Source organism: Macrosteles quadrilineatus, unplaced genomic scaffold (genome assembly GCF_028750875.1).
Source record: "Macrosteles quadrilineatus isolate MER2022 unplaced genomic scaffold, UCM_ALF_1.0 Scaffold_9__3_contigs__length_116548681, whole genome shotgun sequence".
Taxonomy (NCBI): domain Eukaryota; kingdom Metazoa; phylum Arthropoda; class Insecta; order Hemiptera; family Cicadellidae; genus Macrosteles; species Macrosteles quadrilineatus.
In genome coordinates, this window is record NW_026542602.1 from 113,338,389 (window position 1) to 113,361,812 (window position 23,424).

The 23,424-nt window shown below is 35.7% G+C and overlaps 2 protein-coding genes across 2 annotated transcripts; one reads left to right on the forward strand and one right to left on the reverse strand.

Annotated features, from left to right (window-relative positions):
* Positions 1-1,068: 1,068 nt before the first annotated feature.
* LOC129003742 (dynein axonemal assembly factor 4-like) lies at positions 1,069-9,163 on the forward strand. The gene is made up of 7 exons (XM_054432037.1): positions 1,069-1,198; positions 2,035-2,266; positions 3,174-3,362; positions 4,549-4,709; positions 7,394-7,494; positions 8,080-8,233; positions 8,879-9,163. Exons 1-7 carry the CDS (start codon positions 1,076-1,078, stop codon positions 9,095-9,097), a joined length of 1,179 nt encoding a protein of 392 aa, XP_054288012.1. The 5' UTR covers positions 1,069-1,075; the 3' UTR covers positions 9,098-9,163.
* Positions 9,164-13,465: 4,302 nt separating this feature from the next.
* LOC129004466 (uncharacterized) lies at positions 13,466-22,153 on the reverse strand. The gene is made up of 5 exons (XM_054433061.1): positions 22,079-22,153; positions 21,701-21,794; positions 20,994-21,101; positions 15,953-16,108; positions 13,466-13,586 (listed from the first exon to the last, which is right to left on the reverse strand). Exons 2-5 carry the CDS (start codon positions 21,752-21,754, stop codon positions 13,533-13,535), a joined length of 372 nt encoding a protein of 123 aa, XP_054289036.1. The 5' UTR covers positions 21,755-21,794; positions 22,079-22,153; the 3' UTR covers positions 13,466-13,532.
* Between the last annotated feature and the right edge of the window lie 1,271 nt (positions 22,154-23,424).

Consider the following 23,424-nt stretch of genomic DNA (forward strand, 5'->3'; position numbering starts at 1 on the left):
GGTTCACTTACTCTACAGATCATTGTGCCAATGAACTGTAGAGTAAGTGAGCCGTCTTCTATTTGTGTAATAGTTATCATGAAATAGGCTCGTATAGTATACGAGCCTACTCCTGTAATTTATTTAAATTCAGTATTTTGGCTCGTATACTATACGAGCTTATTCCTGAATTATTCAAGAATTCATACGCTTGGCTCATAGGCACTATGATCTGTAGAGTAAGTGAACCCTCTTAATTTATTTGATATTTTTGATCGGCTCGTATAGTATACGAGCCTGTAGTGCAAGTGAACCTTCAATATTATTTACGAAGCTCGTATAGACTATGATTTGTAGAGTAAGTGAGCCATGTGTTTTAAGAATTACATATTTGGAGGCTCATTGTGTCAATGATTCGTAGAGTAAGTGAACCCTAACCGCCGGGACCTCTTGGACCGAAGTGTCCCGCGCTCTGCTCTAAACACTAGACCATGCTGGTGGAGAATATGGACAAAAGGGAGAAATGATGAATGTGAAAGAAGAATTACATATATATATCTAGCAACAAGAAACAATGAAAGCAACTTCATGCTAGGCCTATAGAGATGAGTTTAGTTCCAGCCTTATCACTTTAGATAAAATCCATTTGTGATTGCAGTATTTGAACCCGGGACTTCCACTCCCACTAGACCAGGTTAATCATCCCCTATGATACTACTAGTACAGTATAACATATGCCCCTGGTCAAAGTACATGTCAAAGTAAATACTAAAGAGTACTGTGTTGTGTATTGTAAGTTTATATACTGTATTGAAATAAATAGTTAAATAAGTGTAAGTTTAAAAAAATGAGCCTTATTTTGTCACTAGTTTATTTACATTAATTGAATCACATTTAAAAAAATAACAGATGATTAAATTATTAAATGCATAGCATTTGAAACATAGAGATACAACAAGTACCTACCATCCTATGGTACACAAATCAATTCCTCTACTAGATCACTATTCACTGTGTGCCTGTTACCATAGTAACCAAGTTATTCAAACTTCACATGTGTTTTACCTTTCATTGGTGATAAGACTCAAATGTCAAAATGCCTATAGTTCTCAAGAATTTTTCTTGGAATCAAAGTGATAGTCTAGTTTTCATCCATGTACCATTAAAAGGAGTAGGTCTCAAAAATATTGATATATTTACTGCTGATAGATATCTAAAGGTAAGTTATAAGGCAAGTTATGAAAATTTGTACTAGTTTTAGTTACATTCAGTGAAGGAAAATATGCAAATTTGAAATGTTGACCCACCCAACTATTCAATACTTAGCAGAGTACCTGGGGGTTGGCTTGGCTTTGCGTTTGCAATGGGAGAGGAATTAAACCATGGTTTAAGACAATTTGGTTTTTTTTTATTTACGCTATGCTAGTAAAGCACATCTACCCATAGCCATAACGTTCTACCACTTGTACCTAGACAATATTAAAATACCCTCGTCGCAGCAAACCTGCAGACTAAGCGAATTTCAACTTGTCTGATTACATATTTATTAAAATATTTCCATAAATAAGACATATTTATTACCAACTTAAATAACATTAGATTTTACAAGTTTTTAGGTTTGCTGCTACGGGGAAGGTAAACAGTGTTTTTTGACCAAACGTCAATAGTATAGGATGAAATAAATAAATTTGCAAAATTTGATCAACATATCAAGTAAACTACAACAGTTTTTATTTTCTCCATAAGAATAACATGGGAATTTTAAATTTGCACTTTTTTGAATATTCTCTGTAACCACTAGGCACATATACCCAGCATAACCCAGACACATTGACATTACCCATATAAAGAATTAGGCATATAAAGAACTCGACATATAAAGAATTAGGCACATAGTCTCTCAATATCGCTCCCAGTTACCACAATGGAAAATATTGTTTAACTACACACGCCCCTATAAGAGTTAAATACTCATTAAACTACTCTGTATAAAACTTATTTAATGTATAGTGTTGTATTCAGCTCTAAATGTAAAATATGTTTCATAACCACTAGATACACTCTCCTCCTCATTTGTTTGAAATCTGCCTATGGAAACCCATTGTGGAGGCTGAATCCAGTTGCAGCATTACTAATGGGGAAGCAATATTTAGTCTTGTTAAGCAAACAGCAGAAACATGGCCATGTATTGCTGCAGACATATCACGGCAAGAAGCAGTCAAAGTTAAACAAGAAGCAATAGAAGTGGCGCAGGCTAGGGCTGAGGAACGCCGCAAAGAGATTGCAGGTAGGCTAAAAATGTTTTCTTTATCTTTTTAAATGAGGATAGTCACAAAACGAAACACATTTTTTTCAGTTAGTTTATATTTTGTAAATTGGAGATTATATGAGGTTTATATGACATACAAAATAAAATACAACTTCTTTAAACCTTTAAATTTGTATCATAATAGTAGCACACATTTTAATTAATATACTGTATAATAAATTGTGTATAGAAAATAACAGGATAGTTTAAATTTTCAAATGGATGAAAAACAAAATACCGTACTACATTTCTAACTAGTAACTATAGACAGCAATGATATTTTATCCAAATTTCATGAAAATGGGACAACAATTACTCAAGTTATCACATTCACAGATTTGTATACAGTATATAAATTTGAACGAATAGTGTTTTTGGCTTCTAGGGACATCAAAATGAAAATGTAAATCAATCCCAGAGGCCTAGGTCTTACCATGCCACCTACAGTAATACTACTACTAATAGACTGGGACGGGTGGCGTCGTCCTGTAATCCAGCTACTTGGAGGTCACGGATTGTGGATATTTATAGGCATGCACTGTGGATGGGATACTCCCTGGTGTGGATTAACGTCCGCACTAGTGAGTACTACTACTATCCGCAGTACTATCCTGATAATTAGACCAATTCGTATATACCAAGGAAAAAACGTGGTTCGGATTCCACTATAAACTGTAGGTCCCTTAGTTGCCATTAGCTGTTTGGGCTATTAATTAACAGCTGTGTCTAAGGAATGTCGGCCTTAGTCACTAACAAGACTACAAGATCGCGCCACTCATCATACACTCATCTCCATTCACACTTGGCTTAAAATACCTACATAGTATGGTCGCCATTTCATACATAATAAATTGTTAACTACTTTAAATGTTGCAAAATGTTTTAGCTACAAAGGATAAACGCCAAAAAGAAGCAGTTAAAGAACAAATCCGTTTGAACACTGAAGAACGGGAACTAATAGAGAAAACGAGGGAATATGAGAAAACTTCAGCTTTAGCTCAGATGGGTTGGATAAAAAAAAGTGCAGTTCAAATAACAGAGCTTCCTGAAGAAAAACAAAAACATTTTAAGGCTGGTAAGCTATTAAAAGATCTTATACTCTTCTTCAGCCAATTTAAAATCCTTATTTCGCTTTGTATATATGTCTACAAAACAGAATGAACATTACGCTTACTTGTTTCCTTGACTATTTTTTTTTGTTTTTACAAATTAAGTTACTCCATTTAAAGATACATATAGGTATTTTAGAATTAATACACCTTATACATTTACAAGAAGTGTCAGGACCAGTTTAGTGGTAAGCAAAATAAGCAGTCGCGTAGGGTGCCAAGCAAAAGGCCCGACTGCTATAAAATCTCCCACGATCATGGAACATCATGGTCGTAGCCGGCAATTGTCGAAAATAATTAATTTTTGAAAATAAAAATTCTTTTTTTTCCTTCTGAAAATTGTTTTAGTACGAAACGCTGCATGCAACCCCCTTTTGCTTGGGGCCTTAGTGCCTTGTGGGGAATCCGGCTCTGACTACCATATATACTTTTTTACTGGGGGGGGGGGGGGGGCACGGAAATTATTGTTCGCCTGTAAAGAAATGCAGCGGTTAAGCTACGAATTGGTGATTACTTGTCGATTGATTGACTGTTACGACATATGTGGGAAACGATGGCTGAACCTGTGAATTTAATCAGAGGACACAGCTTACCGCAAATCACAGGCCCAAAAAAGAGCCAGCTTTGATGATTACTAACATGAATTAAACCATTTCTACTATGGAAATAACTGATCAAGTGACTGGACACAACGTGGACTATTTATTAATGAAATATTCATATGAACATGTCGACACTTGGAATTAAATTAGACATTGTTAACAACTGAAACAGCAAAGAATAATTACTGATATTTAGAGTGATTTAACATCTAACCACGGTACCTCACATGGCGTTACCCCTATCCCGTCCCGTAGCAGTATGCCATGTTTCTTGTCAGAAGGCTGCGGCACGACAACGGGTGGTTCACTCGACTCACCTGATGTGGCTGCTGCGCACGCACGACCACATTGTCCTACGTTTTACAATGGTCTGGCTTACTCTATTCATCTTCTCGGAAGGACATTTAAGCTGAGCTCTTCACAGGATAAATTTGTTGAACTGGTCCTGTGAAGTGTTTTATTATTTGTATTGTTGGCTGATCATTTAATTGTTAGCCTGATTAAATTATTTAAACACTACAAATGTATAAGTGTATCAACTTGTGTAAAGGTGAAAAAGAAGACAAGAGTATATTCAAAGAGAAGATTTTGCCGGAGCGCAGAACCAGTTATCTCCCAGCACCGAGACAGCCAGCAGAAATTGCTGTTTCATTTACCCCTCGGGTTTTTCCTACACCCTGCCGTGAGTCAAAAATTGCAGAAGAACAAGAGGTAAGTTATGCTAAAATTTTGTTTGTACTTAAACTAATCTATATAAATAATAATAATACCCCCGCCGCAGCAAACCTGCAGACTAAACGAATTTCCATTCGCCTGATTGAATTTACAATAAAATATCTCCTAAACAATATCACATTTATTCCCTATCCATACAAGAACATTCTGTAGATAACCTCTTGAAGTACCACATAAATCAACTGGAAACACTCAATATCAACAGTACCGTGGTGGCCAAGGAAACTCTTAACGATGCTGTTTTGGGTCCAGTGCTACAGGCCTTAAAATCGGGACAATCTGTTGAACAATACGGATTTCACGATAACGAGCTCGCAGTGACGTAGCCAGGGGGGGGGTCCTGGGGGTCCGGACCCCCCCCTTCTGGTCTTAAATATATTATTTTTTGTTAAATTAAATGTAGAATTATATAATCGTACTGTATTGACGTTGGGGTTGATTATTTTCAATGCCAAGAGAGCTAAAAAAGACCGTTTTAGGGTCTATATTTTTTAAAATTTTCCCGGACCCCCCCCCTTCACCCGGACTCCCCGGTCGGTCGACCCCCCCTATTTTGAAATCCTGGCTACGTTACTGCGGAGCTGTCCATTCAAGATGATTGTGTACTGAAGGGCTGGAGAGTCATGATACCTCAATCAATGTGCTTCGAGAACTACATGTAGCTCATTTAATACTTTTTCAATGAAATGGTGACCATACTAATTAGGTATTTTAAGCCAAGTATGAATGGAGTATGGGAGAAGTATGAGTGGCGTGATCTTGTAATCTTGTTAGTGACTAAGGCTGACTTATTCCTTGGACACAGCTGTTAATTAATAGCCCATACAGCTATAATGGCAACTAAGGGACCTACAGTTTATAGTGGAATCCGAACCACATTTTTGCCTTGGTATATACGAATTGGTCTAATTTTCAGGATAGTTCTGTGGATAGTCGTAGTACTCAATCAAGCAGCCGTTAATCCACACCATCGCATCTACAGTGCACGCCTATAAATATCCACAATTCGTAACCTCCTAGTAGCTGGATTACAGGACGACGCCACCCATCCAGTTTTATTTAGGAGAAATAAAAATTAAGGGTTTAGCTCACAGTTTTTGCCGGTGGATAAATATAGACAAGGATATTGAAGAGATGGTACCTGAATGTCAACAATACATTGGAAAATGCAACAACCCGAGAAAAACTATCTATCCATCAGAACAACCTTCTAATCCATGGGAGAGAGTGCACATTGATTTTTTAGGGGCAACAGATGGCCAACAGTACCTGATATTAGTGGATGCCTTTAGTAAGTGGGTGGAGGTGATACATACAAAAACAACTACAAGTCCAAGAATTACGGAAAATCTTCTCGACTCTTGGGTTTCCTCACATCTTAGTTTCAGATAATGGAAGACAGTTAGTTTCTCAAGAGTTCAAAAACTTCATGAATGAATGTGGGATTATTCACAGAACAACGGCACCATACCATCCAAACTCAAACAGCCAGGCTGAAAGAAACGTGCAGACTGTCAAGAAGGCGTTAAAATCCATGGAGGGAGAAAAGGGTACACTGCAAAATTGTGACGCTTGCGTCACAGCGGCGACGCATCAGACGGTAAAGATCAGCTTATCACTGGAGAACTGGGGAGGGGGTAGGAAGCGCAGAGACAGAGTAGTAGTTGTCTCCTGGAGTTTGAGTGTGTAGGCGACCTGGTCAACGCTGGACATGTTATGTTTAATCTACGAACGATAAGTTATCTTAGGTTTAGTTAATTAAATAAGTATGTTCTAATTTTTTTCAGGAAGGCGGGAATCAAGGGGTTTAGGGAACTAGTAACTATTTTAGCTTAATATGTAAATTAAACTTTTGAACACACTCGTACCCAAAAGTATGAGTGGAAGTTTTCATTGTTCTTTTACTTATTAAATTAATTTAAGATCATTATTATTCAACTCAGAATGTCGCTCGCAAGACTAGATTGATTATATTGAGCCTTAACGATCCTATGAGTCCTGTACCGTTACTATAATTTATAGTAAGACGCTTCAAAATAAAATCCAAAGACCTCTAATGCAACTCAGTCAATCCCAAAATTCAACTGGTACATCAGCATATCAAGTGGAAGGAGTGTACAAGCAAACCTCGTGATAATTGTTTCAACATTAGAACCGAACAAATATCAGAAGAAGGTAGTCCAAGTCGGTATAAAAAGGAAATTCAAAGTTGGACATAAAGTGCAAGCGCAGGAATATGTCAATAGTGCGTCCAAGTGGTATCGGGCTATAACTAAAAAGCAAGGACATGTAATGTATGTAGTTCGGCTAGAAGATGGACGAATATTAAGAAGACATGTTGACCAGCTGATTAAATTAGTAAATAAAGGAGGAGGTGTTAACATATGTTTTATTTACATTTTATTTCCAACATGTGTTCAAATTATTATTTTGTTTACTTGTTGAATTGTTTATGTTTACTTACAGATTGTGATTTAATAAAAACTTTCTTTCTATTTTCTTATACAAAATGTGAACTTTTATTAGTAAAATTAGTGGAATCAACAAGTAACAAACATGAATTCACTGGTTAACCTCTACCATAAACAAAAAGAATTAAATATTTACTCTATTTGTCTATGCCTCTACTTACTGTAGTTGACCTATTTATTTTTGTCCAGTGGTTGAGCAAACAAGCAGAGGCTAGACGCAGGACAGGGTTCGTGGCAGAAGATCTGCTACCCGAGGAACGAGATCCACTTTGGCTTTGTGACAAGGCACAGTAAGAAACCAACTTTAAGAGAATAAATGCAATTAAAACATATTTTAACTACAGTAACCTTAAATAGTTTTTGAATTTAAATCTGTGATGAGGGTGTCACAAATAACTTATTATTTTTAATCAGAGCCAACTGCATTTGATTGTTTGTGTTAAATGGTTAGATATTGAAGAGTTTTACATAGTTGCATTATTGTCTACCTATCATTTTTATAAAAACGACTATCATAGTATGAGTAACTTATATATAGGTATCTCATCTTCCTCCACTGCAAGTGCAATAAAAATATTTTTTTTGCATTAGTAAAGTTATAACAATTTTTAAACTTAAATTGCTAAAAATAAAATATAATTTTTTTCAAATTACATTATTTTTTAACTCTATTTACGTTTACTTAGATTGGTGTCAATTGTTTGGGTTAAAAAGTGTATAGAAATTCTGAGAATTGGATTTTTTAGTTTTGCCTCAAAGTTCATCACTAAAGCAATAAAGACTTATCAGATGAAAGTAACAAATCACTTAACTACTGAATAAGTAAATAAATATCATCACACATGGTATTAACGCTTTATCATGGTTTCCACTAGGAGTTTCTACGGTGTAGGCAACTACCTAGGAGCCGTAAGTGCGTACTCTCACGCTCTTACACTCAACAGTCACATGTACGAGATCTACGCTGGACGAGCAAACGCTCAGTTGAAACTTGGCAACTTCAACAAGGCTGTGATAGACTCTTCTAAGGTACTGAGTGTTTAAAAAAAATTTCTGGATAGCTGATAAGTGAAATGTTACGATTCGTTTGGTCTATTGGTCTATTGGTTTTCTCTGGAAACTATGTTGAGCCTTGTTGATTACAATCAAGATTCGATTTGACATGGAACGCAGTGAATGGGTGATCCAGGGCTTATCTCTTCAGAGAACAAATTTTAAAATTCACACAGTTTTAAAAGAAATTTTCTGACATAAACAGATACAGCTTATTGTTTTACTGCTCCTTTTTAGCTAATCACAACAATTGATTGTTAATGATGGTAGGGAAATGGGGGAGTCGTGAGAAATGAGATTCAAAGATTTCTTTCATACCTTAAAGGAGAAACTTTAGTAGGCTGCCAGTAAAAAATGTGTTTTTTTGACATATCAATCATATAGAGCAATATTTCTTATATGACACCAAATGTCTTGTGGGATTTGTCAAAGCATAAGTATACCACATACAAATTGTGCAACATTGTATTAATATGCTGTATATGCCAGTTGCTCGAATTAAAAGACCTTTGGCATTCTACAGATCAGTAGGTTAGTCAACTGGAAACTCTTAACAACAACAAACAGAATTGTGAATTGATTGTGCAGTTTCCACACTTAATGAGCACTTTGCAAATGTAGGCGCTTGAGCTGCTGACTCCCCCAGTGCCAGCCAACGCAGCGTCTAGAGCCAAGTGTCTGCAGTGTCGAGGATCTGCACTCGCAGCGCTCGGTCTGCACTCGGAGGCTGCAGGGGAATTCCATGCTGCACTCAAGCTCACCCCCGACTGTCAGGAGATAAAGCAGGCTTTAGCTGAACTGCAGACTGAAGAGAGCCAAGATGGATGCACGAGGTTTTAATCAAGTGAAAAGTAGTGAACATTATTTTGGTTTCATTGAATGATCAGGTGGATTAAACTGAATTGTTACAAGGTAAATTATATTTCTCAATTATTTTCTTAAAAACTCCTAAGCATATATGTGTATGTGTGTCCATTAGTATGATAACTCGAGCAAAAATGATCTGATTTAGATTAAATTTGGTACAAACGTGTAAACCTAAGTTTATTCAAACAAGTTCATGAACCAGCATAATCAGACTATGGGAACGAGGGTTTATGGTGGGTTTTTTTTTTGGGTAAAAAGCATAAAATTTTACGATTTCTTTCCAAATCATTTTGTAGAGGGAAAAAAGAAATAATTTAGTATATTGAAGCGTATGCCTAACGATTACGAAGATAATTCAAAAATATTTTAATTTTTGTTATTCTTATGGAGAATAAATGAACTGTTTAAGTTTGCTAGTCTATGGATATATTTTTAAATCAAATTTGACAATTTTGTTTATTTCATACTTTATTTCAACATGTCAATAAAAAAAAAAAAAACAAACGTAGCAGCAAACCCAAGCTCACATGTTAGTCACATGTTTTATTTTGACTAATACTTGCTATTAATGATTAATAATTGAAAATGTCATATGGTTAAATAAAATATAATTTTTGTTTACGTTTATCAAAGAGTTATTTTACCATCCAAGAACTTCAACTATTCATTTTGAACATAGGTGCCGAAAACTCTTAGAAATCAAGAAAATGTCAAGTAAAGGAATTGTTACAAGGTCCAAAGCAAAAATATCACTTCTAAAAGCATAAGATGGTGAAGATAGATCCAGTGGCCAGTCAGTTCCTAAGGCTAGCAAAGTCGCGGTGACAATGAATGAAAGTGCGTAGCATTAAACTAAATGGACGCGGCCACACTTAGCGACTCGTGACCACCGGCGACAGAAAAATAAACGCGACCGGGAGCGTTTTTTCATCACAGCGACAAAAACGCTCCCCATGTTATCTTACGGCACCGGCCATACTAGGCGACAAGTCGCTTGCTCACACACCCTTTGCTGCTCTATTTTCATATCTATATTGGACAGTTATGAAATGGCAGTTGTTAAATATGGAAAATATGCTTTTAAAATACCAATATTTTCATCGACAAAATAAGTGTAGACATGTTAACTTGTGTCCTGTATGAGATTTAACTTTTCTGGTTAGGGGTCTGCGGTGCACCGAAAAAGTCGGTACGGTACGGTACAAGCTTAATTACCGTCATCGGTTCGGTACAGCATTTTACACGGTACAAATTCCGGTTCGGTACAGCCTATTATAATAATAAATTACTTTCAGTTTATTATCGTAGTCAACAACGGCAGTTGGTTCCGAGCACATAAAAGTCTTATCAGATGTTTGTTTACGATCTTCATAATTTATTACTAGCGTGATGGTGCAATAAAAAACCCATTAGCAGTCCCAAATCCATTAACATTTTATCACGACAATAATTGTTGTATTGAAGTACTTCCAAGAACTGTTGAGTTTTATCACTTTTATTTCTTTACGACTTTCCCCAATTCTGTTTTATCATAAAAATAATAGTTTTATGATGACTGTTAAATGTTATCTCTAACTTAATCAGTATTTTCGTGAATATTGAATTTGCCGCTGGCCATTGCCTACTGCCATAAAACTGTTTATGGCTACATATTAAACTTGTAACTAATCTACAATCTTATTTTATAAATTAAAATATTTGTTATGGATATTTTATCTTTCTATTGACGACCATGGATATATACAAACTTTTGTCGTGATTTTAATTTCAACATCAAAATACAATATTGCACAATCGTGATATTTTAGGCCATTGACCTTTATTATGCATCCGGTATTGCTGTTTCAGAAGAGAAGCACGTTGATAAATTATAAATTGATATTCCCGTAGTTAAAAAGAATTATTTTATAAACCTATAAAACAAAATATAAAATCTTACATAAAGATAACAATAACGGAAATTGTAAAAAGGGTATAAAGATAACAACGTATTTTATTCTTTCTCTTTGTTCTTCTATTTCTTGGGTTTCCCTTCATCACGCATTCAACAAGTTGCCATGGTTACTAATCACCCATGTCGTTATCAGCTTTTGTGACATAGCTCACAGCAGGGGGTAAAACTTGACGAAAATCGGTAAATTTTTACCTATTATTTAATTACCAATGAATGTACTACTTTATTGGTATTTGGTATTGTATTAATAATCGGTCCAAATGGCAGATTTTTGTCAAATTTTACACCAAATTTATTGAAATTTCAAGGTGAATATTAATAAAACAATTATTACCAAATATTTGTATTCATTTAAAAGATTGATTTGTGGTATTGGGTTCCCCACTGAGTGCAGCCGAGCGGCACTAATGAGGGTCGGACCTTCTTGGGGGTGAACAATAGACGGCTTATCAGACCCTCCCCTCCCCCGTGGTCTGGAGAAAGCATGTAAACAAACTATTGCACAAGCGTGACTTGACATTGAGCTGCTTCAACTATAATTTTGTAAAATGAACTGTGATGTTTCAAAATAAAAAACAATAATTTGGGACCATACTGCTTAACAATAATGGACTGCAATTATTGTTGAACATTCAATCCATTTTTAACAAACTAAGATTATACGATTCAAATACAATTATAAAAATTATCTTGGTATTTTACTTGGGGTAATGAAGTTATGTAGGCTAGTGTAATTCTCGGTTCATCAAGGTTCTACTGAATAATGTTTGGCAGTGAATAAGTGTAGAATGCAATTTATAAATTCAGGGATACACACCTTTTTCACAGTTATAAAGTCTAATTGCCCAACATCAAATCTTACTCTGTGATAATCCAAATTTTAGTTTCAGAAAAAAACTTTGCAAGAATTGTATCCATCTTTATAACTTAACTAGTTTTGAAGCTGATAAAAAAAATGGTCTTTGCCATTACTTCATCATAACCTCCAGTTTTTCATTGTCATCTGCTGTGAACAGCTGTCAAAACTACACTGTCTTCTACTGAATGCTTTTATATGTTTTTAAAATTAAAAACAACTAGACATTGTGTTGGTTGGAAATAATTTACCAGTTTTGTGAAATTATCTTGTCAATAAATGTTTCAAACATGTTTATTCATAAAAACTCTTATCCTATTTTTAAACTGCTTTATCATGGCTATTCAAAGTATCTCAGAGTAAAATAGGTAAAGCCTTTATCTCAACTGTGATTTTTCTTGACACAATCCTCATAGTAGTAAAAGGTTTTGTTTTAATAATATGTGGTACAGTAATTGTTGTTAGAAAACCATGAATGTAGGATACTATCCATTTTCATAGTAATGTCTATACTGTATTAAAGTTCAAAATAATGGTTTAGATACAGTTCTGAGAAGAAAACCGCAAAAATACGGGTAACCGCGTACCGTACCGATTTTGTACCGAGAACCGAGGTACAAAATATTGTACCGTACCGAACCGTACCGACCTTAAATTTTCTGTACCGCAGACCCCTACTTCTGGTACAACAGGAATCCAAAACCTCGTATCTTTTTCAAGTGTCGTGTGTCGTCTTCAATGTCAATAGCTCGCCAAAGCTATGCTCAAACAAACAACAACAAACAACCAAAATCCACTTATTGTAGCTTCGTCAGGTAGACATTTAGTTCACATACACTTGATGAAACATACACGAAGACACATACGGACAAATAAAATACATTTAAGTAGGCCTACCGATTTGTACAACATTGCCGCGACCACGAGCAGGAACAGACTGCGAGGAGGTTCCAGTAGAATTATCTGCTCCTTTGTCTTCCTTATCAGAGTGCGGTGGTCAGCTGATGTAGATATGTTGTTTTTATTTTGGAGCATGGCGTTAAAAATATATCGTAATTTGACTGGAACTGGAGTTTTTTGTTCAGGATTTAATTGTTCAAATCCTGTTTTTTAAGATTTTGGAACTACAGACGAGGTAATAACCTTCACCTTATTCTATTCTAAATAAGTTTCGGGGCTACAACAATGGATTTTAACTACTTTTATATCTAACGTCTTTCATGTGCTGACGAAAGTGGTCTTCATGTGCTGCGGAGTATCAACTGATTGTAAAAACTTAGTTTTCTGTTGACAATTTCATGAGGAGTTCTTTGAATGTTTTTGGTTTTTATTGAGCATAACATTATATTTTTCCATTTACTATTGATTAAATCCACTTTGATGTTTTAATTTAGAAAATATTGTAAGTCAGCAATTTATATCTCATAGTGCCTAACTTATTACAAGGTTATATATAGTAATAAACACATTAAATAATGTAACGCAAAACATATCATCCCAACATTTATTTCTCTGACTGGTTAAAACATAAGTTGATGAAGATGATACATACTTCTACTAGAGTGCAAGTGACCATGTGTACTGTTGTAGCATATTATTCAACTTCTAAGTGATTGTAGAACATTGGTGTAGCTGTAAACAGCACTCAGCACCTGTAAGGAGTAGTAAGTATGTAAAAGTGAGTAGCAAACAATAAACTAAGAACCAGACAAGTACAAACATGCAGTCATAGGCAGCATCCAGGGCAGCTATAATAAATGGGCCCGGTAGACGAGGTTCAGGGGCGCAAGAGGTTTTAGGTTTGTTAGGGGCCATGTAGAGAAAATTTCTCCCTCAAAGTAGGTAGAGAGGGGCGCAACCATCACTCAGGCCAATAGCGCATTACATGCAAACCGTGGTCTGGTCATGTGACAGATTCTTGTAAGTTTAACTATTCAGTATGATTGTGATGATAAAAATTTATTATTTAACTCATATATATAACTAAAAAGAAAATCATAGAAACAAAACAAGAAGGCAGATGGAATATTTAATTTGAAATGGGATCTGTGTTGGGTTAATCTGCTTTCATTTACAATTACAAAATGTTTTCATCACTTTTTTCATTTGGATGAGTTGATTCACATCAATTTACTATCAAACAAATAGTTGAGTATATCAAGCAATAATGCATTTCATAGATCGTACAGTATGCATATAATCTATATGAACCAGCTGTTTCAATGCAGCTTTTCACTCAAAATGAATGTACAGTAATTTAATTACCCTCTTTTAGAGTGTGCTACTATTAAATGTACTGTTCTCTGTTGGTTTTTACTCTGTGATAGTTGATAGGGACTTAACAGATGCTACGGTTTACGATAAGCTTGTGTATAGTATAAGGAATATAAACATATTTTTATTCCAGCACAATCATTTGTCAGTAGTTTGATTAAACTAAGTTAGTAGATAGAAAGAGCTGGTGAGATCACATGACCAGAGCCGTCTTTATAAAATGCGAGGCCTGGGGCAATACATAATTGCGAGGCCTTGTTTAACCAAGCTCACCGGGGGGTCGGGGGGGGGTACGGAGTATCCCCCAGTTGAGGGGGGGTCTGGGGGTCCCCCCCGGAAAATTTTTGTAAAATTAGACTTGTAAAGTCGTCATTTTAAGTACTTTGACGAAAAAAATTAATATTTTACACTCTGAAAATGGGCGTGAATATTATTGCTAATTACACATATTATTGTTCCAATTCCAAAGTGGATATCATAAATAAGAGTGTACACGAAATTCTTTACAATCATTAATAAAAAAAAATTAACACTTCTCCTTTACTGTGGATTATGAATTGAATTAACACTTTGTAAATTAAACAAAGTGGTGGGATGACAATAATTAATAGTAAATGCTTATAGGCTATCTTGTTTATTTATTTTTTTGTCAAGTTAGGTTTATTGTGTTTTCGGCAGTTGGTCTGTGAAGGGTGTTTTAAAGTTAAAAAAAATATTACATAAATAATTGTCAATGAGATACTTGCAAATTTGTCATTTCTTTTACACTCTGTAAATGGCCGTTAATATCATAGCTAATTGCACATATTATTGTTCCAATTCCAAAGTGAATATCATAAATATTGTCCACGAAGTTCTTTACAATAATTAATAAAAAAATTAACACTTCTCTTCACTGTGGATTGTCGTCCCGTCACTTTGTAAATAGTAAATGCTCATAGGCTAACTTGTTTATGTACTTTTTGTCAATATAGGTTTATTGTGTTTTCGTCAGTTGGTCTGTAATGGGGGGTTTAAAGGTAAAAAAATATTACCTATAATTGTCAATGAGTTTTTAATAATAAATTAAAAGAGGTAGTATCATTACAGTGTAATTGATTCACAGTATTACTTTTTACTTTAATGACAAATATTGTTATAGGTTTATGTTTATTGCGAAATGCGAGTAGTTTACAGTCACTCTTATCCACGCTGATTATCCATTCAATCCAATAAACATTTACATCTGTAAATAAATTGAACTTAATTAATCATGCAATAGAACTTTAATGGCACCAGTAAGCGTATGACTCACTCACATTCACCGGGGTGGCTCGGTGGCTGCCGCGAGGCTCGGGTTCCGTCATCTCCGCCGAGCTGTCAAACGTTGTTTGATATTCTTTTGTGTTTTAAATGTCGTTCGTAGGTTTTTAATCGATACAACAATTGATATAGGCTAATTCATAATAAATAAGACATATTTTAGGCACATATATCTGTCTGTCCTTTATTTTTTTTATTTTCATTCCAAAACATTAACTTATTTCTAGCGATAGTAAGGCCTCGCCGGGCAGGCCTCGCTGCGCGAGGCCTTCTCCGGCGCGAGGCCTGGAGCGGCCGCTCCACCCGCTCCACCCTAAGGACGGCGCTGCACATGACCCCAGCAGCTCATGAGATATTTTTGATCTAAAACTCTCAACACAGCTAGTGCAGAAATTGAATATCCATTTCATTGTAATAAGACTCTATCTTTTTTATGAATCACCTTAGTGTATGACTCCAAACTGAGGTTGTAGAGTCTCCCTGAAGTGAGATGGAGAGGTCTGTTTGCAACAGTCTGCATCGTAATGATGGCTCGTTGTATCTCTCGTGGCTGACTCATCCAGTCACACCAGTATAACGTCTCACGCAATCTATCTGACTACAATCAAAAAGAAATCATCAGGTAAATAAAGTAATAATCACTTTCAGTTTTGAATAATTAAGTCACTTTATAGGCCCGTACACACCGGCGCGGGAACGGGAGCGGGAACGATTTTAATTCCAAGAATTTCCCGCGCGGGCAGCGTGTACCATTGCGGGATATGAAACCAATCACACCGGTGCGGTCTGCGGGAAGCGGGCACGAGGCGGGAACGGGAACACTACGGTTTCCCGCGCTTCCCGCAGCATGCAGCGTTTGCAGCGCTTCCCGCGCCAGTATTATTGCGGAAAGAAACTGAACTAATCGGTTTCCACCTGTCTGCTGTGTGGTACAACAACAACAACAACACCATGTCGTGCATAACTGAACATTTGGTTGAAGTTGTATATACGTATCCTGTGTTGTATGACCTCAATCACAAAGACTACAAGAATATTAGGAAGAAGGACAAGATTTGGGAGGACATTGGGAAGACACTAAATACATCTGGTAAGTACAATAGTAGTCGATGTTTTAATGGGTGCTGCATGTATGTGTTCTGTAGTTTATTGAATTTCACCCATATAAACCCATGTTTATACTCAATTTAAAGATTGAATTTATACAAATTGTAAACAAATCAGTTTTAATTAGGCTATCCGTTGTGTCCACAGAATAACCGACATAATCCGACAGATTTCATTTTTTAGCTATCCCTCGCTTTAGGATTAGGTTAGGTTATGTTACGGTAGGCTAGGTAATAGAAGTTTACGCAACGATTGTGTTATTATTTGTGGTATATAAATTGTTTTATAGCACGTGGCAGTACAGTATTTTAAGATAGTGTTAACGACACGAGTAAAAGATTTAAGGTACGAGCCTTGGCGAGTGTCTTTAAAACTTCTACGCGTGTAGTTAACACTATTTACGCGAGTTGCGTACTTAACTTTACCCACGACAGTGTTTTAATTACTGAAATCACTATTCATAATTTTCCAAGAGAGGTTATGTTTTTGTTTATAACCTCTCATTGCCACTGACAGTGATATGCAATGAAACATAGTATCAAATACTAAATGCACCACACAACAATGAAATTGTCATGAACAGCTGATTAGTTACAGTTCGAATCATTACAATTTTACTTCTTCTCTCTCAATTGTAGAACCTCATTGGTCCGTTACCCATGTTGTTAAGTAAAGCTATGGTGTTATGTAAGTTAACGATGCTGTTATGTGAAACTTTTCAAGTCAAAGAACTAAACTGAAACGGCTACTTTCAAAAACGGTCGTAGGTAAAACTAATAACAATAGTTGTAGTTGTGAAAATATTTTATTTTGTATATTTAACTTTAAAAAAGTTATAAACAGACTGCAAAACAAGGTGTTTAACTAAGTCTCCAATCATTCAACTTCAGTCATCCAATCATTCAACTTCACTCCTGCAGTGTTCCTTTATTAAAGAAGTCTACGAACCTCTCGCGTACAATCATTGCATAACGGGAACTGCTCTTGAAATCCGCGCTAAAGCTAGAGAAAGCACCCCCTCGTGGCTCTGGCTCTTCATCGTCTTTTTCAAGGCATGCGAAGAAGTCCTTATCGGAATCCTTTGTTCGTAGAAAGTTGTGTAGCACGCATGTAGCCATCACAACAACCTTAGCAACTTCTACCTTAACCTCCAAAGGCCTGTTGTACAGTCTCCATTTTTGCGACAGAATGCCAAAAGTATTCTCTACTATACCACACGCTCTACAAAGTCTGTAGTTGTACCTCCTCTTTCTTCGATCTTGGCGGGCTTTCCTTTGGGGGAAGGGTTTCATAAGGTTTCGTTTTAAACCGAATGCTTCGTCACCTATTAAACAGTGTGGGGTCCCTTGGCTTTGCCCAGGAAGAGGTTTTTCTCCTGGAATATTTAGTTGGTCTGTTTTAAACTTTTTCCCCATGGCAGATTCGTCAAATATACCTCCATCGCTGTTTTTCCCATATCCTCCCACATCAACGCAGAGGAACTTGTAATCTGGGCCAACTATGCTTAACAGAACAATCGAAAACTTGTATTTGTAACAAAAGTATGTTGAACCAGATTTTCCTGGGCACTTAATAGTCACATGCTTTCCATCTATGCTTCCCACACAATTCGGAAATTGCCAACGATTATAGAAACATGCTGCTGATTGTGCCCATATCTCCTCCGAAGGTTCGGGCAAGTACAGAGGTTGCAATCGCTTTATGATAGCATTGCAAACTTCTTCAATGATGGCGCCTACAGTTGAAAATCCAACTCTGAAACTATGTCCAATAGTTTTGTGCGAATCTCCAGTGGCCAAAAACCTGAAAGAAACATACACATATGTAAACCCACAGTAATATATATAAACGCAGTAAATATTTTAAATACGTTTTAGTTTAGAAACATATTTTGAGGAACCCATAGCGTTTTGGTGTGTAATAAAAGTTATAAAGGGTGTTTCGAAAGTTGACGGCCAAACATAAAAATAAGTTTTTGTTGTTCCAAATAAATAAAAATGTTTCCTCTAACAATTGAAAAGTGTTGAAGACAATGTGTTTACCAATTAAAAAGAAAAACCTTATTTTTAAAGTAGACTTATATGCATATACCAATTTATTTTCTTGAATATAAATTGATAGTAAAACACTTAATTTATCACATACATTGGTAATTTTTACTTGCGTTGTTTCTAAAACTAATAATTTATTTTCAGGTGAACAGTTGAAGAAGAAATGGAGAAATCTTCGAGACTCCTACATGAAACATCTCAAATCCATCAAGCCTACCACTGGTCAGGCCAAGAGGAACTATGTGGCGTGGCCTTGGTCCTCTCAGATGGAGAGATTCAAGCCTTTTCTTGGAATGGCCAAAACTGTCTCAAATATAAGTGCTACTGAAACTCAAGGTACAGATGTAAACAATGAGGTAGTTTTTGAACCTGATGTGGGCAATAACAACCACGACCATATTTCAGCCGATGGTCAATCTCCTGTACGTGAGCCAATTGAAATTAACAGGCCTGATAATGTAGATCTTGCCTCCGAACCCCGTATAAAAAAAAGGAAAACCCAGCCCCCTGGCAACAGCAACAACGTTGACAAAGTGGTACAATATCTAAAGGGGAAAAATAAAATCCAACTTGATGCGACTGACCATTTGATGCTGGGTTATTCCAAAACAATCAAGACTTTCTCGCGCGCAAGACAGGCTCAGATTAAACTACAGATTGCTCAGATAATCAATCTTGGTGAACTGGAGCAATTACGTGAAGAAGATCTTTTAACATCATGTAGCTCTTCAGTAGGAACTCGGCGTGACTTCGATCCAACTTATCCAAATGATGAAGAGCTCGAAGAACAAAGATTCCGTGTTTACAATTCTTTTGGAAATGTTTAACTTCATAAGTACTAACTCTTGTGTTTATAGTTTTCCTTTGTACATGAAAATTTAATTCTTTGGCATATTGGACAGTTACAATGTTAGACCTACTGAATAATTGCAGAATACATTTTTATTTTAAGTATAACATTATCTTGATGTGACAAAATACTGTTTTTATTGTCCCTAACATAAAATTAGTGTTTGCTTTTTGATTTTACTTTGTATTAGAAGTAATTTTGCCTCGAATTTAAAACTTTAATATTTGTAAACAATTACATAACAGTTTACTGGACTGTAAGATTTTTGGTACCATGTAAAGTGCTCGGCAGTTCAGTAGGCAGTTATTCCTTCTATTAAAGTTATCCGGAAGGGGGGGAAACTTTAAACCTATATATAAAAAAGATATTTAAAGAACCTGAAAAAGAAATCAATTTTTATAAAGAAAAATGGGCTGGTGGAGGGGGAAAATGCTAAATATAAGTATAGGTACAAAGACTCCCCAACTTAGCTGCTGACTACTCTACAAAGATAATTAGTAACTGTAGATCTTACCTTAAAGTAATTGCTAGTCGTTCCTCGGCACTAATTGCTTCACGGTTGTTGGTATTTTCTTTTTCAATAAGGTCAACAATCAAACTGAGTAATTCATCAAAACATTCTTGAGTCATTCTAAAATAGATGTAGAACCTTTTAGCATCATTTCTCAATTGGGGCATTAGAGTGTGGTACTCTCCAAATGCTAGCCTTCCTTTATTTATGTCATGCACCCAAAGTTTTTTCGCCTGTTCGTCTTCTAATACAGCAAGCAAAAGTAGGGCTTCTTCTTCATCAGACGATGACATGGTAAGTAAATAAAATAAAAACTAATTACAATATTTCACAAAACTTGACTCGAATCACTGGACTACACACCTTGGCATGGCCACTCACTGCGGTGTACTGGCTCCCGCTTCCCGTCTGGTAGCCGCACCTGTGTGGAAGCACGAGTTCCCGCCACGATCTTCCCGCGCAAAAATCGCATCTAAAATTCCAGGAACTGAACCGTTACCGCTCCCGCGCCGGTGTGTACGGGCCTTAAAGATGAAACGAGTTTGAAGAAGTTTCCTGGCTATGAATCTTACTATCTTATGAGTCTTACTATGATTGTTACAGCACTTGGTAATTGTCTAAAAATTAGGTACAGAGAAAAGGTTAAACACGAGTTAAAAGCGAAATCCATTACTACAAATTTATTTCTTAAACTGAGCAAACTCCTTATGTCAAAGTCATTTCCATATCAAAACTTAAAAAAAACTGTATGGTATAATTTTTAGTTTGATTTTCAAACCATCAAATAGTCATTAAAACCATTAAAAAATGATAAAGGGTGTTGTATAAGCTCAGACTGTTTTCAAAATAAAGTTAGGTACAAAAAAGGAAATGGACTCATTTTTTACAATGTTATGGCAAAGCTAGATTTATTTAAGTCTTTCGTTTTACAGTATCTGATTGCTAAAAACAGTTTTAAAATTACCTCGTTCAGTAGGATTTGGCCACAGAAGTTGTAGAGGGCAGATAAATCAAAGACTCCGGCTATGTGGATACCTCTGTTAACGTACTCTATTGCTGACAAATTTCCGTCCTGCTTAAAATTATAAATTAAAACTGTTGGCCCGAATAATATAATAAGTTACATACCTTTGTCCGTCTTCAGTCTTTAAATAATAGTCTAGAAAAGACTACAGTTTCGGATTAAAGACCCATTTTCAATTCCACATCAAATTAGTCCATAAATCTGATGGAAGTCTTCATCAATACATAAATGCACGGTGACACGTTAAGTTACGGTCTTTGACCCGAAAGTTATTCCTGGACTATAATTTAAAGACGGACAAAGTTATGTAATATATTATATTATTTATAATATAGGCCTATAATAGATAATAACAATAACTTTTTTGCAAAAATGTTTTAAACGTTTAAGTTCTGTCGTGTTTCACTCTCTCTTCATTTTTGTGTGTTATTTTTACATACTTCCAAAATACTTGAAATGGGACCATACAAAATGGCCCTTAAACTTCCAAAGTGAAAAAGTATAATCTTAAAAGGTCGTCTTATGGAGCATAGTAGTGCTGTGAGGAGAGGTGAACTAAAAGGTTTATCGGACGTTTTCAAGTTCAACCATCACCGTGGTCTGGTTCTGCTACCATGTTGGTCTAGTTTAAATTGATTAGAACTTACGGTGTTTGCAATGATAAGCGCTCCAACTGGTACTGCCAGCTGACAGAACATCATCACTAGGAGGTTGAATGTCTGATTGGTCAGTTTTACTAATCTGGATAGTACAGAAAGAGAAATATCAGAAAGGTTTATTTTATCTTGTTGTGAGCAGGTAAACCTAACACCATCTCGGTACAGTAGCATCAAGAATTTTTTTAATATAATGAAAAGACAACTTGAGAAATTTACCTATTTATTGTTTGGATATATTTCAAACATTTATTCATCCATACCAAGTTACTATTTTATATATTTTTTTATAAATGTGATTTTTTCACATTACAAAGTAAAACATAAAACTTGGGAACTACTAAGTACTGGTAATTTGAATGAACTTACTTTATTACTCTGTTGTGACGATCGATAACTTCTTTGAATCTGCTTCTCAGAACAGACAAATACACTCTATCATTTAAAGTCTTTTGGCAGCATTGATTGGAGTCAAAAATCTGATACCGTTCTAAAAATTTGATGTGAAGTTTAGGATTTATTTCGCAAGAATTTTTAGATAGACAAGTTAGACACTGAGGAATTGGGCCAATTGACTCTACCAACTCTTCACCAATCTTCTTCCTACATTGATCCAACAATTGTATATCGATACAGATTATCCTTAGTTTGACTTTCAACTTGAGTACAATAAACACCAGTTGAAGAGACCAGGCAAAAAGCAACAAGGTGTTTAAAACGCACATCATCCCAGAAATAACGGCTGTCACTGTGACTGCCGATACAGTCACAAATGATGCAGGTAGCCAACCAAAGGATAAATGGAAACATTCACCAGATTTCTCTACTTCTTGGATGTCCAGCTTAACCAAATGAGGCAAAGGGAGGCAAGCCCAAATCAAAGAGCCGATAACAATTATGCCGACTGCTATCTGAGAAATACGCTGTACAGTTCTATTGTAATGCCTCAAAACTTTAGCATAGGGAGGTTTTAGCTCAGTTATCTCAACCGGTTCTGATAGGAACTTCAGTAAGGAAAATAGACCTTTTCTATCTTTAACAAGGACTGCGTCCATGAAAATAAACATCAAGGCTGGGAAAAGATCGTGAGATCTAAAAATCATTCGCTGATTGAAACTACTTGAACAGTAAATAGTTGATGACAAAATCAAGATATTTGTTACAAATCTGCAGATGAGTAGTTTAAAATTCAATTTTCCAGTTTTGATATTGATAAAAGTGCCACACTGGAAAATTATGGGAAAAAGCTTGGTGAAAATAGATTGCTCCATCTCAAGTATCTGAAACACCAATGATTGAAGCATAAAATATAAACGTACTCTTTGGGCATTGACAGATTTGTATGTATATTTGTATGTTAAGTGAAAACAAAATCTACATCTAAAACCTCCTACTTGGATATGTAGTATTTAACAGGTTTTTAACGTACTCTATCAAACTTATTCATTAACTTGTTCTTTTAGGAATACTGTATAAACAATTTTTATTGCAGCACAATTTGTCGATGGTTTAATAAAACTAAGTTATATTTTTGATCTAAAACTGTCAACAGCTTTAATGCAGAAATTGAAAATCCATTTCACTTCAGTAGACTTTGTCTTTTTTATGAATCACCTTAGTGTATGACTCCAAACTGAGATTGTAGTCCTCCCTGAAGTGAGGTGGAGAGGTCTGTTTATTACATTATTTTTCTTCCGAAATATGTAGGACCGAAT

Excerpts from the sequence above, each read along its gene's own strand:
- LOC129003742 (XM_054432037.1), top strand. The coding sequence starts at position 1,076 with ATGCCTATAGTTCTCAAGAATTTTTCTTGGAATCAAAGTGATAGTCTA. Across the intron at positions 4,710-7,393 it reads AAATTGCAGAAGAACAAGAG|TGGTTGAGCAAACAAGCAGA; the intron begins GTAAGTTATGCT and ends ATTTTTGTCCAG. Across the intron at positions 8,234-8,878 it reads CTGTGATAGACTCTTCTAAG|GCGCTTGAGCTGCTGACTCC; the intron begins GTACTGAGTGTT and ends TTGCAAATGTAG.
- LOC129004466 (XM_054433061.1), bottom strand. The coding sequence starts at position 21,754 with ATGATGTTCTGTCAGCTGGCAGTACCAGTTGGAGCGCTTATCATTGCA. Across the intron at positions 21,102-21,700 it reads CGCTTATCATTGCAAACACC|GACGGAAATTTGTCAGCAAT; the intron begins GTAAGTTCTAAT and ends AATTTTAAGCAG. Across the intron at positions 16,109-20,993 it reads GCCAAATCCTACTGAACGAG|TCAGATAGATTGCGTGAGAC; the intron begins GTAATTTTAAAA and ends TTTTGATTGTAG.